Raw genomic sequence first — 16,819 nt, 5'->3', positions numbered from 1 at the left:
TGTTTTGTTTTTAGTAAAAAATGAGTATTCTGGGGGACAATTCACAAGGCAAAACTTCAGCCTATCAAACTAGGTCTTTCTCTGCACCCTCTACAGTGACTAGAGGCTCAGGACATTCAGAGGTGCTGTAAAAATGATCACTTTTTCTGGTGATTGTCAGGGAACCTCAAGCAGTGCAGCCTTGCAATATTGAAGTGACTCCTTGTGAATATATTACTACTAGTACGTACCCAATTAAACTGTCTCCATTTCACTTGGCCAGATCTTGTTTATTTTAGTCCTGCTAATGAAAATACTTTAGCTTTGTGTCGAGACTGTCTTCTTGGTTATGGCTAAAGGATTGTTGTTCCTTGAGTCCCATAATGAATACACATAATATTTGCTGGCTTAATATGTATTGCTGATTATATCCTTTGATATAGCCTTTTAATATAATTTTCTATAAATTTAGCCCATCTCTATTAACTTCAATACTTGAAGAGATTGTAGGATCACTTCAGTAGTTCTGCCCAAATCTTCTGTATAAACTTGATAAATATTGTTGACTCCTTCAAGGTTGTGTAGATAATGCAAACATAATAGTTTGCACCTGGGTACCTTGGAGTGCAGAAGGATCTGTGACGGCTGTGAAGGTCATGATCACCTGCTGATATAAGTGAACTCCATTAAAACAGTGGAGATATGGTTATTTGTTTCAACTGATAATCTGTCCTTAGATATGCACTGTTTGAAATGAAAATCTGACAGGAAAGATGTTTCTGCACATGTAGTTTTTGAATAATTCAGCTGATGTTGTTTGCCAGTGTGTGAAATAGGTAGGCCTGTATTATTGGCAATACTCAGCATTTATCTTCAGGCTATGCAGTATTAATTAAAAATAGTTGTTTTCACTTAGTGGAGTATTAATAACAATGCGACTTAGGGCTTGTAAAATGTTTTTTGTGTTAAAAATGCATTGAAATAGGAGCTGGGTTTTGCTTGCAATAGCTTCACAGGGGAGCCATGTAGTCATTATGACACGATTTTAGAGCATAAAACTGTAGCTGAGTGCAGGAGAACTGGGAGAAAGGAGTGAGTGCAACCACATGATTCTTGAAATCCAAAACCTAATGTGCATCGTTTTCCTGGCCCATTTCTTGATTCGGTCACCCTGTCCAAGAATGAACTATTTTAGGATAGACTTGTTTAAGTACAACAGTCAGGAGAAGAATGTTGACAAGCAGATACAGAGTATTGCAAATACAGACCTGTTAGCTATATTAGTGGAGACAGTGATGTTCATGTTTAGTTTCACTATGCCATTGTTTTAATATACACTTGAAAAATACTAAATCTGGATACTTTTCAGTTGTTAAAAAGGGCAACCATCTCGTGTATGTCGTGAACTGTCACATACATATCTGAGATGGAATTTTGCAGAGGAATATAAACTTCAAGGAGTAATGCAGCATTCAAAGGTGCTTGGAACCAATGGACAAAACCTTACAGAAGTTAGACAACATGGCATGAGGCCATTAATGTTTATGAGTACTCCAGCAGTAGACTTTGTAGTCAAGTGTCCTCCTGACTTGAATAGACTGCACAGTTTTGAAATATTTAAATCTTTCTAAGACGATTTATTCAAATGGTAATGTGGTGTTTGGAGTTTTAAATTTCTCTAAGGAAGAATGAGAAACTGAAGTTACAAGGTTATGCACATTCAGTCGTGCCTTGTGATGGGACAGGGAGTAATGGATGCAAATTAGAGCACAGGAAGTTCTATCTCAACATGAGGAAGGACTTTTTTACTGTGAGGGTGACAGAGCCCTGGGACAGGCTGCCCAGAGAGGCTGTGGAGTCTCCTTCTCTGGAGTCTTTCAAGACCCATCTGGATGCCTTTCTGAGTCATCTGCCCTAGGTGCTTTTGCTCTGGCAGGGGAGTTGGACTCAATGACCTCCAGAGGTCCCTTCCAAACCCTGACATTCTGTGATTCTGTGATCCTGGACCTGTCCACATTCTATAGTCTGAAGCTGCATTTTGCAGAGTGCTTCTTTCTTGGAGAAAAGGCAAGGTGAAGAATAACTTCAATTATAGTTATTTTTGCTTTCTAGACACTGACTGTTGGCAATTATGTTTAGAATTTGCAAATCAAGTATTTTTTTTCCTCTTTGTTCATTGTTCAGTATCTTTATGGCACTTGCTGAATGGGGTTGGTTCATATTAGCTGCCTCAAAGATTTAGGTGTGCTTAGAGCCAGTTGTATTATTAGTTGCCACCTTCAAAATTACAGCTTACTAGAGGACTTCAAAAAATCCCAAGATTTTACATTGATTCTGTCTTCTCAGAAAATTAGGCTTTAAATATAAAGCTTTTAAAGCATGTGCCAATGTGAAACTGCATCTTTTATCATCTGAAATGTTGTGTCCACAATGCTTTTACTGGTCCTGTTTACCTCGTAGCTTAGATGAGATCAATTTTGTTGCCAAGGCTGACAACAGTTTGCAAAATATAGTGAAAGTCATTATTTACTTTGGTTCTTATGCAAGCAGTGGTATGAGAAATGGTCACATTACTATGAAATCAGTATATACCTTTAGGGATTCCTTGAAGGTTTCAAGATGAAGTTCAGACCTCTCTCCAAGACCATTTTGAGCATCCTTGTGAAGACTGTAAGCCATTTCAGAAGTAGAAGGTAGTAGGAAAATTTCTAAGTCACCCTGAATAAATAAGATATATTTTTTTTAAATAAACTGTTCTTTTCAGTTAATAGAGAATGTACTAATAATTTCAAGGCATTTATTACATTACACATTCACTTTTCATGTATAAGTTCTTTCTTCATCACCTGTAGTCTTTGCTTTAATACTAAGACTCTTGCTCTGTTCCCAGATTAGTTATTTCTTTAGCAGGGAAATGTCTCTTGACTGAAGTACATTGCACATAGCAAGGTTCTTCACCTAGAGGCCCACCAAGATACTGCCACTTCTGTTTTCACTAGTATTTATTTCAGTATGATTTACAAAATGGGTTGTGTGGATAAACATAGTCATCCTAATGTACTGTAACTGAAGCCCAAACATTCTGGTCAGTATACATAGCTATTTCCTTCACATTGCTGAGAATCTGGTCCTTTCCCTGGAGTTGTAGCAGCTACTGACTTAAGACTTCATGGGAAGACCCTTTCACTGCTTCTGGTTTCTTTCCTTGTGGTTTCAGTTCAAGGTAGTGAGTAATGAATGATTGCTTTAGATCAGACAGTTTGGATTCTCTTTACTACCATGAAAAGACAAGATTAATCAAAATAACTAGTAGACAAAAGACTACTGTGGTCATATTGTGTAGAAAAAAGGCTGAGCAGTACAAGGGAAGTGTGAACTACACCTTTTAAATAGCTAATAATGATATAAGTACTTTGCTTATAGATGGAAATAAAAAGGTAAGATTGTATGGCAAGTATAAAACTGGTTCTCTCAAGACCACTGAGTTACCTGAAGAGCTCAATCTTCTATTGATGCTGAGAATGAATGTGCTGTTAAATGAAGAGACTGTCCATTTTCATTGACAGTGTTAGCACTGCAACAGCTTGGAAATTTTGAAACTCACCCATTCTCTTTTACACGAGTAAAATAATGAATGCTGCAGAGTAAAGCACTACCAAAATGCATTCTGGGCACTTGAATTTATAAATTGCTTGGAGACAGATAGCATGATTGTTCGTGTGAATAATGGTGATAACCGATTGGCATAAATAATAATAATGATTATGATATTAAGGTTGTTCCGTAAGTAACCTTGGACTTTAAAAAGACCACTACAGTGATTCAGAATATTAAGTGTTAAATTTCTTTCCTATATCCTGCTTTGAAAGTGTATGTTTTACTTCAGCAGATTATGCTTGACATCACTAATTGGCATTCTGTGAATATTGTGGTACTGGCAACTGAAAAGTATTAAAATAAATAAAACCCCCCACATTCTTAGGCATGTGTGATTTACTAAATGCTCTGATGAACTGAGGACATAAAGAACATGCCTGCTGAGAGATCACAAATAACCATTGTTATGTTTTTTATTATATTTGTTACAGACTGACAAGAAGGAGAGAAGTGATGCCTTGAATGCTGCAATAGACAGCATGTGCAAGAAGACAAGAGACCTCCGCAGGCAGGTAAGCACCCTGGGGGACTGAAAAGATAGGAGACTTGAGGATAGTTTTGCAAACTCTTTTCAGTTTTTTCTGGCACTGCACTTTGAAAATTAGGGTTACTTCTGTATTAAAAAATTACTGAAGATAGTTAACTGTTCCACAGAATACATACATGACAATTTTCAAAACTCTGGGGAAAAAAAACCCTAACAAATGATACTGTCTGAATATATGTATGTAAATAGACAAAATTCTAAATGTGTTCATGTCTAAGTATGTCTTTACTATAGAATCATATAAGTAATGTACTTTGGACATTAGGACTTGTTTTATTTTAAATAAGCTTGAATTACTATTGGTTGTTGGAAAAAATAACTAGAAGTGACCACTGGGCCACTGTGTTAGTTCTTTACAGTTGTGAGAACTCATAAACAGAAAAGGGTCCTTGGAACGCCTGGTCCTCAGTCCACCCATTTTGCATCCTGCATCCCAGTATCCTAAAACTACTATAAGACACGGACCAAAATCCACAACTTCAGTGTACTACAGAAGTTGAGCCCTAGACATTAGCTGTGTTTGCATTCTTTCTCTGCAAGGAACATCTTTGAGATAAATTGCAGTTTGTGTTGAAAGTATTTAACGTTCCAGTTTAGAAAAGAGAGCTAGAAAGCCAGTAGTCTTTTCAGTCAGGTTACCCCAACCAACTACACGAAAATTCTGGACTATGCAGGATATGAGCACACACGACTTTCATCCTGTCTCCAGCTGGGACTATTCATCAGCTCTCTGGTGGAAGAATATCACTCCCAACTTTGTGTGCAGTCCTACAAGCCAGCCTGTGCTTCAAGATGATGAATAAATTCCTTCCTGTCTCACATAATCAGACAGGGAAAGCCTTAGAAGATGAGATGAATATAATAGAAATACAGAGTTTGCATCTAACTAGGTATCCAGTTCCTACTCACATTCCATCAAAATGTTTTCATTGCAGACACCCAGTGACTTGCATGACAAGCTTTAGATGTCTAGGAGATCTCCCATTCTGTCCTGCAGTGTCTTCTATGAGTTAATTAAACTCTAGCTTATAACAGTTTACTGACTGTTTTACAGTGTTTAGAATCTGTTAACTAATTTGAGTGTTTCTATAAACCTTTGTAAAATGTTCAGGCTAAATATAGTCATGCTTAATTTATAGTCAGACTGGAACCAGTAGTTTTCTCTAACGAGATTAGCTCTGTGGCTTCGTGGCATTTTCCACTGGGAAGTATTTATGAGAAATATTTCATCTACTTCCTCCAGTTCTGTGTTCATACATGTCAATTGCAGAGGAATTGTTTTAGGAGGAGTGGTTTCTGCATGTCTAATTCCTGATCTGGGAAACATGAAATTGTTAGTTCTGTGCCTGCAGATATTGCAGTAGATTCTTATTTGCTTTCACTTAAGAATATTCATTATTCTATCTCCCAGCATTTAGTAGAGAAATGAAAATTGCTATTTGGTCTCCTCTTACAGCTTTTATAATACATACGTTTTTCTTATTATTTTGTTAATGATATTGTGTACTAAAGCTGGTATTACACTAGGCACTCATAGTGGATTTGTGACTCTGTTGTGCACAATGTACTCTGCTTGCAGTCAATTACTGGAGTTGCCTTCGAAAAATTGAGGTTGAAGATGAAACCTTTTACAGTTTTATTTTTGAAATCTCTTCACTGCGTAGTGCACAGCAAACTAAGTCATCATTTAAGTGCTACCTAGTCACCTCCTGATTATGGGTTATGCCATGGGCCCCTATGAAACATCTTAGTAGACCACAGTGAGTAAACTGAAGGAAGGCCTGTATCTGGCAAGACTTGAAGGCAAAAGCAGCTATCTCAAGAACAGTGTATTCTGAAAGTTGTAAAAATCTCTGGCTTTTAAAATGAAATTATTTGTATTTACTTCAGGAGCTTGGCTGGCACTCATGGAAACTTGAAACTATTCTGTTTCGGTTTGTTTTTTACTTGTATTGTGCCAGAGATGTGCGTGTCATTTCTGTGTGGGTAGTTTTACCTAGGTCACTGCTTCCCTGCCTAGTAGAGCTGTATGAATACTTAGGAAGGAATTGCCTATTCATTCCAATTTCTAATACTGAGAAATTACCACACTTGGTTCTTAACCTCCCTGTTGTTTCCCAGTGTGCAATGAGTAGACTGTACACATGCTTCTCCTAAAGTTGTTCCACAGTTTCTAGTCAGTTGTTGGTTTTTTTTTTTAGTAAATGTTATTCCCAATTATATTCTTGTATTTCTGTGTTGCTGCTTCATCATGGATAGCTTTTTCTGAACACAAAGGAGATTACCTTCCTAGCATCCCTTTGAAAGAGAGATCTCTTAATAATAACTAATCTTTAGATCTTCCAGGACTGTTGCCAGTGTAGTCTTGTGTGGTGATAGGCATATAGAGAGGCAAGTGCAGTTCTCTGTACTCATCAGAATACTGGAGTTGAAGAGCGTTGCAAACAGTTGCTGGGATTTTCTTCTCTACCCTCCCCTGTTTGTTTTAGACAACCTCATACCCCGTGTTTTACAAACAATATGTTTCTGTTTTTCTTTAATGCCCTTCTATATCAAAACAAGAACTCTTCATGCTTCCACTTCTGTAACAGCCTGCCTAACGGGTTAGAGTAAGAATTTTGCACCTTAAAAATAAAACAATTTGTCAGACAGCATCTTTCCTCTGCTTTCCCTCTTCTGATAGTGTCTCACTTAAAATGCAAGAAAAAAATTAATTATAGCCCAATAGCTTCCCTAGTATTGCCTGCTAGCACTACTGATACTGTTCTTTGTCCGCTTATGTCTCCCTATACAGCTACTTAGCTTTCAGCATTTTGCCGCAGGGGTGGCCAGAGTCAGAAACAGGCTTACTGAGTCATGGAAAAAAAGACTGTTATTATTAGAATGAAGAGAAATAAATATTGCTTCAGATATTCCCTTTTTCTTTTGTCTTTGTCTTGTCTTTGTTGTATTTCTATGTTGTATTTCTTCATTCTTTAATCCTACCCCAGCTTTTTTTTTTTTAAATCTCAGTTTCATGTATTCCCTCTTATAGCTGAAACAGGAACAGAAGTTCAAACTTTTTGGTATTCAGAAAAAACACAGCATTATATTTATTATTGTTTTTTGAAGATGATGTGTTTGACTGTTTCCTTGCGGTATAGAGGACTTCTTAGAACAAAATAATAATGATAATTTATATGTGAAAGGTTAATTAAACCAAGCAAACCAGTAAAAAGCTAGAGTAAAGAATTATGTGATGAGAGATAAAATTAGGTTGCTGGCTTGAAAATCAGATGCCTCATGCTCACCGTAAATGTGACTAAGGTCATTGCAGTCACTGGTCTTCAAATAATACATTAAGGCTGCAAAAGTCCTACAATCTGGGCTATGCAGCACCCAGAAATATTTCTCTTAGAGATAATGAATCATCAGCCATGGATATGGTTCCACAGCTTTTGTTGCTGATTATTGCTAATTGAGATCTTCATGATTGAACTGTGGTTCCTCAAGGTCACATTCACATACTTAATGTTAAGCAGGCAAGTATGTCTGTTTTCTTCAGCTGGAGTTTTCCAACACAGAGATTTTAACAGATAACTTGGCAGGACTGTGGAGGTTCAATGTATTTTGTTCCTGGTATGAAAATGTAATTGTTTCAATTTTTAAAAAAATCCATCCTGAATAAAGCTGGAAATGGAACATGATGGTAAAAATCCATTTTTTGTATTGGAATCCCAGAGCCTTTGTCTTTTTAAATGACTGTTAAGAACATACAAAGTATCTAGATAGTATATCCTAGTGTGATAAACTACAGTAAGTTAGCAAAAAAACCCCAAAATTCTAAACATAAACATGTATTTTTGGAAGATTTGTTTGTCCCATGTGCCTGATGAGTCAATGAGACCTGACTTTAGATGGTGGGTCTATCCAAAAGCTAGAGGTGGAATTCATATCCAGCTCGTCTTGGTAATCAACAGATTTCTCTAGAATTGTTTCTGCTTTGCCTGTTCACTGTCCTACTTAGAAGGAGAGCAGTATCAAAGATAGTGGGTTTTTTGCCTTTCCCTAGCTGTAGGAGTCTCCTACTGAGTTTTCAAAAGATATATTGGTGCAAAATGCTAAGTGAAAGCACATCCTTTGGCAACAAACCCATCATTAGGTAAGAGCTTAAAAGCCTTCTGTGTTCTTTTCTGTTCCATTCAATATCATGTATTCATGTGTATATAAATATATATATTTATGTATATATAATTTTTGCAGTAGGAAAATCAGTGAACTTGATAATTCAGTTGCATTGCATATATTCTTACAGTTGGTGTATTTCTTATAGTGTTCTATGATGAAAATGAACAATTGCCCTGTACAGGTTTATAACATGGAAATTAACCTCTTAAATGAAGTAATGTCCTGATAATCAGTTATAAGCTTACATGACATCTAATTATAATAGCTAATTTGTAGCAGAATGTTACATTTATTTAATCATTTAAGTAAGAACTTTAAGAACAATTAATTTAAATAGAGAAAATTTAACTTCAGACTCATTTATATTTCTCCTTGCTCTCTTAATCTATTATCAGGTGCATACTTAGTAATCTCATTGATACGATTAGCATGAAGGCTACCATTTTGCACATCATGCTGTGTGCTTGAGTTTTCCAAAAAGGCAGAAAACATTTGGGTAATTTTGCAGTTCTGAAAACGTGTCACGTAGACTAATTTGGAAGTACAGACATAATGAAATGAATATTTTCTTTGTAAAATGAAATACCTTTCTCCCTTATCATCTGAACTTGAAGAGAAAATAGCCAGGAGACATTAGGCTTGGTTGAAGCATTAGCTGTGGAATTACTAATCTATGAGATGAATCAAAGAACATGAGCATTTGTTTGGCTGCCTTTATTTCAACAGACCTAGTGCATGTTTTAAATGTTTTATGTATCTGTACTCAAACACTCACACATACAAATGTCTATATTTAGGTACTGGTATTAAAATTGTCCCTATATATAGTTTTCTGTATAATAGATAAATAGCAGCTTCAGTAGGTTTCAGACACATCATCCTGCAAACAATGCAGGAATGCAACCTGTACATATTTGTTATAAAATCTGTTATAAAATAGCAATGGACAGTAATAATAGTAATAAATAGTAAATAAAATAGTAATGACAGTAGAGTTTAATGAATAGTCCAGTGAGCAGCTGCTAATGTCATGCTTTCTTTTGCAGCTCCGCAAAGCCATTATAGATCACATCTCAGACTCCTTCTTAGATACCACTGTTCCACTTTTAGTTCTCATTGAAGCTGCTAAAAATGGAAGAGAGAAAGAAATAAAGGAATATGCTGCTATATTTCGAGAACACACCAGCAGGCTTGTGGAGGTATGTTGGATGAAGTTTCACTTTTTTGGAATATATGTGATAAGTGACTTGTCTCTGCACGTTTCCTTTGCTGGCAGATGTCATAGAACCATTCAGGCTGGCACTTCAGGAAAGCAGACATGAATGGCCCAGGGTAATAGTAAACATTTTGAATTTTTTATATGATGGCATGCACTAAGACAGGGGGATTTGTGGTATTAGCATTTCTATAGTATTTTATTGCACAGAAAGCAGGTGGTGGGGAATTCTAATTTGAGAAATTAGTCTAAGTCTTTCCACAAAGATACTCAGAGGGAATTTGATCAGATGTGTGATTCCAAGGAGTGTTCAGAATACTACTACCCAAACTAGGTGAGCACTGTATTAATGCTAGTTGTTTGCCAGCTTTCTCACTTGGAAAGTTTGTAACCTCTGAAGTGATATGCTAAAAAGGAAATGGTGACACACAAGTTAGAGTCATGAACCCTCTAGCAGACTGAAAGCATGTTGGCATATATGCTGAATAAATTTACTTGCATATGTAGCATACTCAGTATTCATTTCTAAAGGATATACTTCTTTATTACTGATAACTGTTACTTCTTTGTCACTTAGAAATTTTCAAATATCATTGCAGTAAGATCTTAGTTTGTTGGACAATCAGTCCTGCAGATGTGACTAAATATTCAATGATGTAAAGTCACTCAAACTGGAGTTTGAAACACTGCTGGAATAGTGAAGTAATGGATTTTACAGGAATGTTTTCTCAAGTGCCTATGAGGAATGCATTGCTAATTTTTGGGTGGATTTTTCTCCAGCTTTTAGTGCTTTAGTGTGTAGCAATGCAAAAATGAGAAAAATCAGTGAATTGACTCTGTGGCTGAAAATTTACTTAGGAAAACTACTTGGCTTAGAATGAAATGATTAATCTTGGATAATTACAGATAATGAAAGACAAATAGGTAAGCAGCTACAGTAAAAGCATGGTATTGCCATTATATTTCTTTTCATGGTTGTGTAGTTACAGAATAATACTAGTTATTATTCTCTGATTTCCAAGGGTGTCTCATTTTGACCATGCTGCAAAATCAAATCGAAGTTAAACCACAAATCCAAAGTTTTAAAAGTCTTTTGGATTGTCAATACTGAAGCTAAACCAGCCTGAAGTGGCTTCATTTTAGAAAGGACAGGTGATCTCTGAAGATCAGAGAACTTTACTAAATTTGAAACGGAGTCCAGGTCAGCTGAAATAATCAAATCGTTATTCAGTTCAGAAGAAGATGTGAACCTAAAATTCCAATATTCATTTCCTCTCCTGGGTTTTAATTTGTTTCCCAAATGGAAGGAAGAGCAGGCCATTCAGGTAGGTTTGTGATTAAAGGGGCTGATGGCTGCAAACATACACTGCCTAAAAAATCTACAAGGATGTGTAGCAGCTGCCTGTGAACATAAGGCTGCCCAGAAGATAGCTGTGCTCAGTGATGCAGGAAAAACTATATAAAATTTTTGCACTTCCAGCATGTTTACTACCTAAAAAGGGCAGTGAGGAGGGCAAGTCTTGTATCCTTTTTGGGATATCTTTTCTGCAAAGAGATAACCAGACTAGATAGCCATGCCTCAAAAACTTAGAGATTGCCTTCATTCACTTCACTGAATGATTAGCTTTGACACCTGCTTTTACCTAAACATCTGTAATAAACAGATGATATTGCGTTCTCAAAATCATCAGCTAGCCATAACTGGAAACAGCAAAGTTTTATTAACAACTCGTAATATGTCTTTTGTAAACATTAGGATAATCTTTGGTATGCTCTGACTGTCAGTTGTAAATGATGTTGCCATATGGATGAAAAAAAAAAAAAACAAAAAACCAACACACAAAACAACAAACCAGTGTTTAACTTTCCTTCCATGATATTTCCTTTGATTGCAGAAACTTGCAAAATAAATTCCTGAATCTGGCCCACAAAGACTGGTGCATTTGTGTAGTCAGGTCTCCAGTCACATAAAAATGGATTTGGGGACTGTAGCTAGCAAGGCAATGGTGATAGAAAATGCCATGATTTTCATGTTACAGGATTAGGATGCAAGTCCATTTTTAAGTAAAAGTAATGATATTTGTTATTTCCAATTTAAACTTTTACTTCTATACTCAAATTAAAACATGTACTAACTACGCTGCCACCCTTCCCTATCCCACTCCTCAAACATATCACTTCACTTGTTGTTTCACTTGTTTTCCTCTTCTTGCAAGTTGAAAAACTCAGGTGGGTGTTTGCAGATTTGATTGTTTTTGTCTTTATTCAAGTTAAAACAGTATTTATGTAGTTTACTCTTAACCCAAGATCAAGATTCCCCAAAGATGATTTATCTTGCTCATTAACTGCCTGTCTCTCCTTTGACTAAATGAGTAGCTTAATATGGATGTCTAATTTCTAGAGAGCTGAAGTGAGGTGAGATGAATTATACCTGGAGAGATGCATTGCTCTGCTCTGAGACAAGGCTGCATTTTCCTATGCTCTGTATAGCAGTTTTTAATCAAGTGTATCCTATTTTTCAGTGCATTTTTTGCATGTTTCTGAAAGATCAAGGATGTTTGAGTAATAGGTTATGTTTTGTATATAAATATAGTAGACTGAGTTGAGCATGATAAAAACAAAGGTTCATCATCTCACAAAGGTTTCTCCAACAATGAATTTGATATTGAAGTACTATTTGAAATATCAAGAGAGAATTTCTGTGGCTTGTATTTTAAACTGAAAATGAAAACTTCTCAGATGGAAACAAAAGGTCTTGAGAAAGAACGTAGTTGGGTTTTTTTCCCCTTTTTGAATGTGAAATGTTCATTGAGTTAAGCTAAGTTGCCCAGTATGCTGACTCACTGCTCATATACAGTATCCTCATAGGCCAGTGACCTTTGTAAATCTGCTTGAGGATTGATCTCTTATAAATATCTCTCTTCTGAATTAGTGTTTGGAAATTATCATCTTTCCTTTACAAATTGATATAAGACACCCACGATGATACACTTCAGAAGTATAAATATAATAAAAATGCAGTGAAGTACAAAGCATCAGTGAAATGGAAACACTGACTGCCACACCAGATCTGGGGTGATGTTTGTAAATATAGTAGCAACTACAGGTAATACCTTCTTGATTTCTTATGTTTTCTCTCTCCTGAGTTTATTAACTACCTTGTGCTATTATCTACCTGAGAGGTTCTAGCTTCTCTTTAAAAATGCACACTCTTGGGTTGCTACCCACACTAACCAGGAATATTAGCTGGTGGTTTGTGTACAGTGCTGGTATTTAAAAAGCTCCAACAGTGGTGTGAAGTATTTGACATACCTTATTTAACATCTTTGCACTATTATAGGTGCACAATGATTGCACGAAACACAATCTCTTTGTTGTAAATGGGAACAGTATCTTCAAATAGATAGAACTGAAATATTCCTAGTTACAGCATAAAGAAAAAAACACATTAAAATGCCCACTTTGGCTATTATATGGACACTTCCTATATATGAAATGGATGCTCAGCAGCTGACATACTTTTATGAGTACCTGAGGTCACATTAAGCATTCTTCAGCTGGAGGTTATTCTAAGCCTACAGTGTCTTATATTGCTCATACACTGCATCAAATATTCCTAAGTCTGAATATTGATTTTGTGACATTGGAAAACTAGGATGTAGTCTAAAATGAAAAAAACAATCAGATTTGGTTTATGATTCTGTATATACTCTTTGTGAGCTTCAGCTCAAATCCCAAAAATATGTTTGTTAGGAATGCTTGTTATCAGTTGGAATTCCTTATTATAATGCAGCAATTTTGATAAAAATCTTAAAAAAAAAAAAGATTAACTGCTTTGAGATTTCACACATTCAGGTTTTGCTTTGAAATACCTTTTTATTTAAAATGTTACCATAGAATTGCAAATCTTAACTGAAATATTTGATTGTATGGAAAGATTTTTGAGCAGTCTTGTCTTCTAGGAAATGTCAAAATTACCTCTGATCTGAATATAAACACTATTTAAAATGATGACAACATAATAATGATTTTGTTGTACTTTACAGTCTGTACAGACTGTACTTCACAGCCATAAGACGTGCATTTTCTTAGTGAATATAGTGTTCTGGCCTATGGTTCATTTGTACCAAAGACCAAAACAAATACTGATATTGAGAGGACAAGTATGTAAAAGTGAATAAAGGGTAGGTAAACAGGGAGACTGAAATATCACATCTACTCAAGGAAAAAAGCAGACCCTCTGTAACTAGAAATTTCTTGTTTGGGAAGGCTTGACAGGCTGTTCTCCTGACCTGATCTATCAAAGAGATGTAATGCTTTCTGAGAGGAGGAGTGATAGGCTGGGTGAACTTGAGATTAAAAAAGGAATTTGATGGGAGCAGGGAAGAATCCTCTGATTATCTTTTCTTTTGGCACAGATGCAAATCTCCCACTGCAGTGTTTAAAGGTCAAGTGCACCAAGCAGAGGCTGAGAGATTTAATAGGAGAAGTGAAGGCGATGATGAAGTGAACTCTGTGTTCCTCATCTCTTCTCTCAGTACTGGAATATATCATATTCTCTGTAGTTTGATCTAATAACACTGACTTCAGGTCTAATACCCTGATCCATAAACTTGAGGCTTTAGTGTATTGCCTGGTTCTTGCCCTTGTTTTTTTTTCACTTTTGCCTGTGTATGACATATGTCATGTCATATGTCATGCCATATGACAATGTTGGCTTCTAGGAATTCAGATTTTTAAGATTGGATCTGTTACAAAAAATGGACAGTAACAGACAGCACATGTATTTTAAGTCCATCAGTGTTGTAACACATCCATGGCAACATTATTATAACAATATTATTACATTATGCTCTTGATATAGAACAGCAAAGGCCTGCAGGACATAGTGTCTTCTTAAGAAACAGCTTGCTGGTTCATACAGAGATTTCCAGTGCAGGAAATCCAGCACATCTACTGAAGGTGAATTCTCCTTAAAAAAAAATAATTATTTTAAAAGTAAGCTAAAAGAGGCAAAGGAGTAAAAAAATCTGGAGTTCTAAAATATATATATAGAAAATTAAATTGTTTTGTCACTTGCTAGTTGAACAAGATACAAGATGGTGTAGGAACAAACTAGAGAAATACCAACAGAATCTTGAAGCTAGTTCACTTAATGAAAAAAAATAATTAAGATCTTTAATAAATTAACTCACTGGCTCTTGTTACTGCAGCTACTTCTAAAACTAGCTTTTAAAAACATGTAACTGATGTCCTAAATGTTTTGGGAGAACTTTGCTTCACAGCTTATACTTTGAGTCCAGGCACTCCTTGCCTAATACAGGGTTCCTGGCCCCTTACCTGGGGTGGCTGTCTGTCTCTGGATAGCAGAGTACAACAGTAAGGGTAAGGGAAATTAATTTTAACTGTCATCACTGGAGAGTTCATAGCTTTTTGCCACGCTAACCTGATCAAACTTGTGTTTGGAATGATGACAGTCTGGGATTGGCACCATTATTATTTAGAGCCTTTCCTATTTACCTAAGAGATGGATCCAGAAAATGAGTTTGAATTAATGTGAGCCAAACTCAGGGAATTGCTCACCCTTCAGAGAAATTAAGTTCTTCAAGGGTAGCATTTATTTAATTAGTGTTTCAATAGCACTCTGGAGACTCCCAGGAAATAGTTTGGTCCCTAGACTGGGGAAAACAGATGAGACAGATAAGCTGTAGAAGGAGACAGAAAGGGAGAATGATTCTGTCACGTGGATCAATGATGCAGCCTGGAATAAAACAGATAAGTTAATTTAGCTAACTCAAAACTAGTTACCATTCAACTCCATTAAGAATGTCCATGCAAGGGTTTATTTAAATTAACTCCTATCTAGAAAACCATTGATTGATTTCTATGAAGAAATTGGGGTTTAAGACATATTTATAGATACGAAAATTATTGCTCATTCAATGCTATTATGATTGCAATGCTATTTTGGCAAACAATAGGGCAAAACTTATATATGGGACACATGAAATATTTCTGGGGTTAAACATATGAAAATGTTTTTGCAAAACCCAAACCAGTGGAGAGAATAGCAAGTATTTGGTAATAAAAATTAATCTATATTGATGATAACTTAATAGGCATGGTACAAGAAAACTTCCTTTCTCTCAAGGAAAACAGAGCCACTGGCTCTTGAACTAAAGCTTTCTAAATCTGCCTCTTGTGGAAAACAGCTCTGCCAAAAGTCAGTTTCAACACGGAATCTGCAACTTAATCCTGATAAGTTGCTTTTCATTTTCTATACAAACAGTCAATATTTCTCTTGGAATATAATGGGAGAAATCTCACTATTTCAGTCTGATTTATTGACATCTATATAAAAGATGATAGCTCTTACGTGCCACCTTGTCTGATTTTATGTGTAATTTTCTACCTCTTTCTCTGTGAAATTTTAAATATACTGACCCAGAAAATTGGGTTCTGGAAGCAACTCACCATAGCCCTGAAAGATGCAGGTAAAAAAAACACTAAAAAGTCATCTCACTGTGCTTTCCTGAGTCTACAACAACCAATGGTCAAGTAGCCTGTGATGGTTGTTATTTTAACCTCTGAACATCCAGTACATAGGGATTGTGTTCCTTCCCACTCCTTTGCTTCTGCTCAGAGCTAAGGATCATGGAAAGAAAACTACAGAAGAACAACAAAAAACCCCACACGTGCCATGCAAAGTAACACAGAATCTCCTGGCAGATAGCAACGTAATCTAAAATAGAATTTAACAATCCATTAATGAATGTTGCTTTACATTTTAAAGCACTGCATATACCAAGTATGGTCAACTGGAAGATGTTGAGTTCTTTCTACCACCTTCAAAGACAATAGGGCATTGAATATTCTTAACACTGAACCCATTTCCATGGGTTTTCATCCCAGACTGGTAAACCCTAAATAAAATCATCATTTTAGTGCTTCATTGCTGCAACTTTAGCATTTATTTTATTGACCTATTGGAAAACAAAACTCCTTCTATCAGTGATGAAACTCCACAACAACTGCATGTGAAGAGGTCAAGCTGACAGATTACTGTGACATCTTTATTAACTTTCAGGATATTAGAAGAGAGCAGAATCTTGTATCATTCTCAGTAGCATAATCAGAAGACAAGAAACATGAATCCTTTTATGAGGCAGTTTTTACTTTCAGTGCTAAGCAATTGCATCCCCAGACATAAGATACAAGTATACGGATTGTAGTTTTTTTGCTGGCACTTCTGT

General features: G+C 36.0%; 1 protein-coding gene across 7 annotated transcripts in view; it reads left to right on the top strand.

The window, feature by feature from the left end:
* The window catches only part of CTNNA3 (catenin alpha 3), a 424,834-nt gene that overhangs the window by 250,640 nt on the left and 157,375 nt on the right, over nt 1-16,819 (top strand). For all 7 annotated transcript variants that reach the window (XM_051618547.1, XM_051618545.1, XM_051618546.1 and 4 more), the window contains 2 exons: nt 4,068-4,148; nt 9,397-9,549. In XM_051618547.1, the coding sequence (XP_051474507.1) occupies nt 4,068-4,148; nt 9,397-9,549 (234 nt within the window). The remainder of the gene's footprint in view (nt 1-4,067; nt 4,149-9,396; nt 9,550-16,819) is intronic.

Source organism: Apus apus, chromosome 4, assembly GCF_020740795.1.
Source record: "Apus apus isolate bApuApu2 chromosome 4, bApuApu2.pri.cur, whole genome shotgun sequence".
Taxonomy (NCBI): domain Eukaryota; kingdom Metazoa; phylum Chordata; class Aves; order Apodiformes; family Apodidae; genus Apus; species Apus apus.
This window is presented reverse-complemented; position numbering and strand designations above follow the sequence as displayed.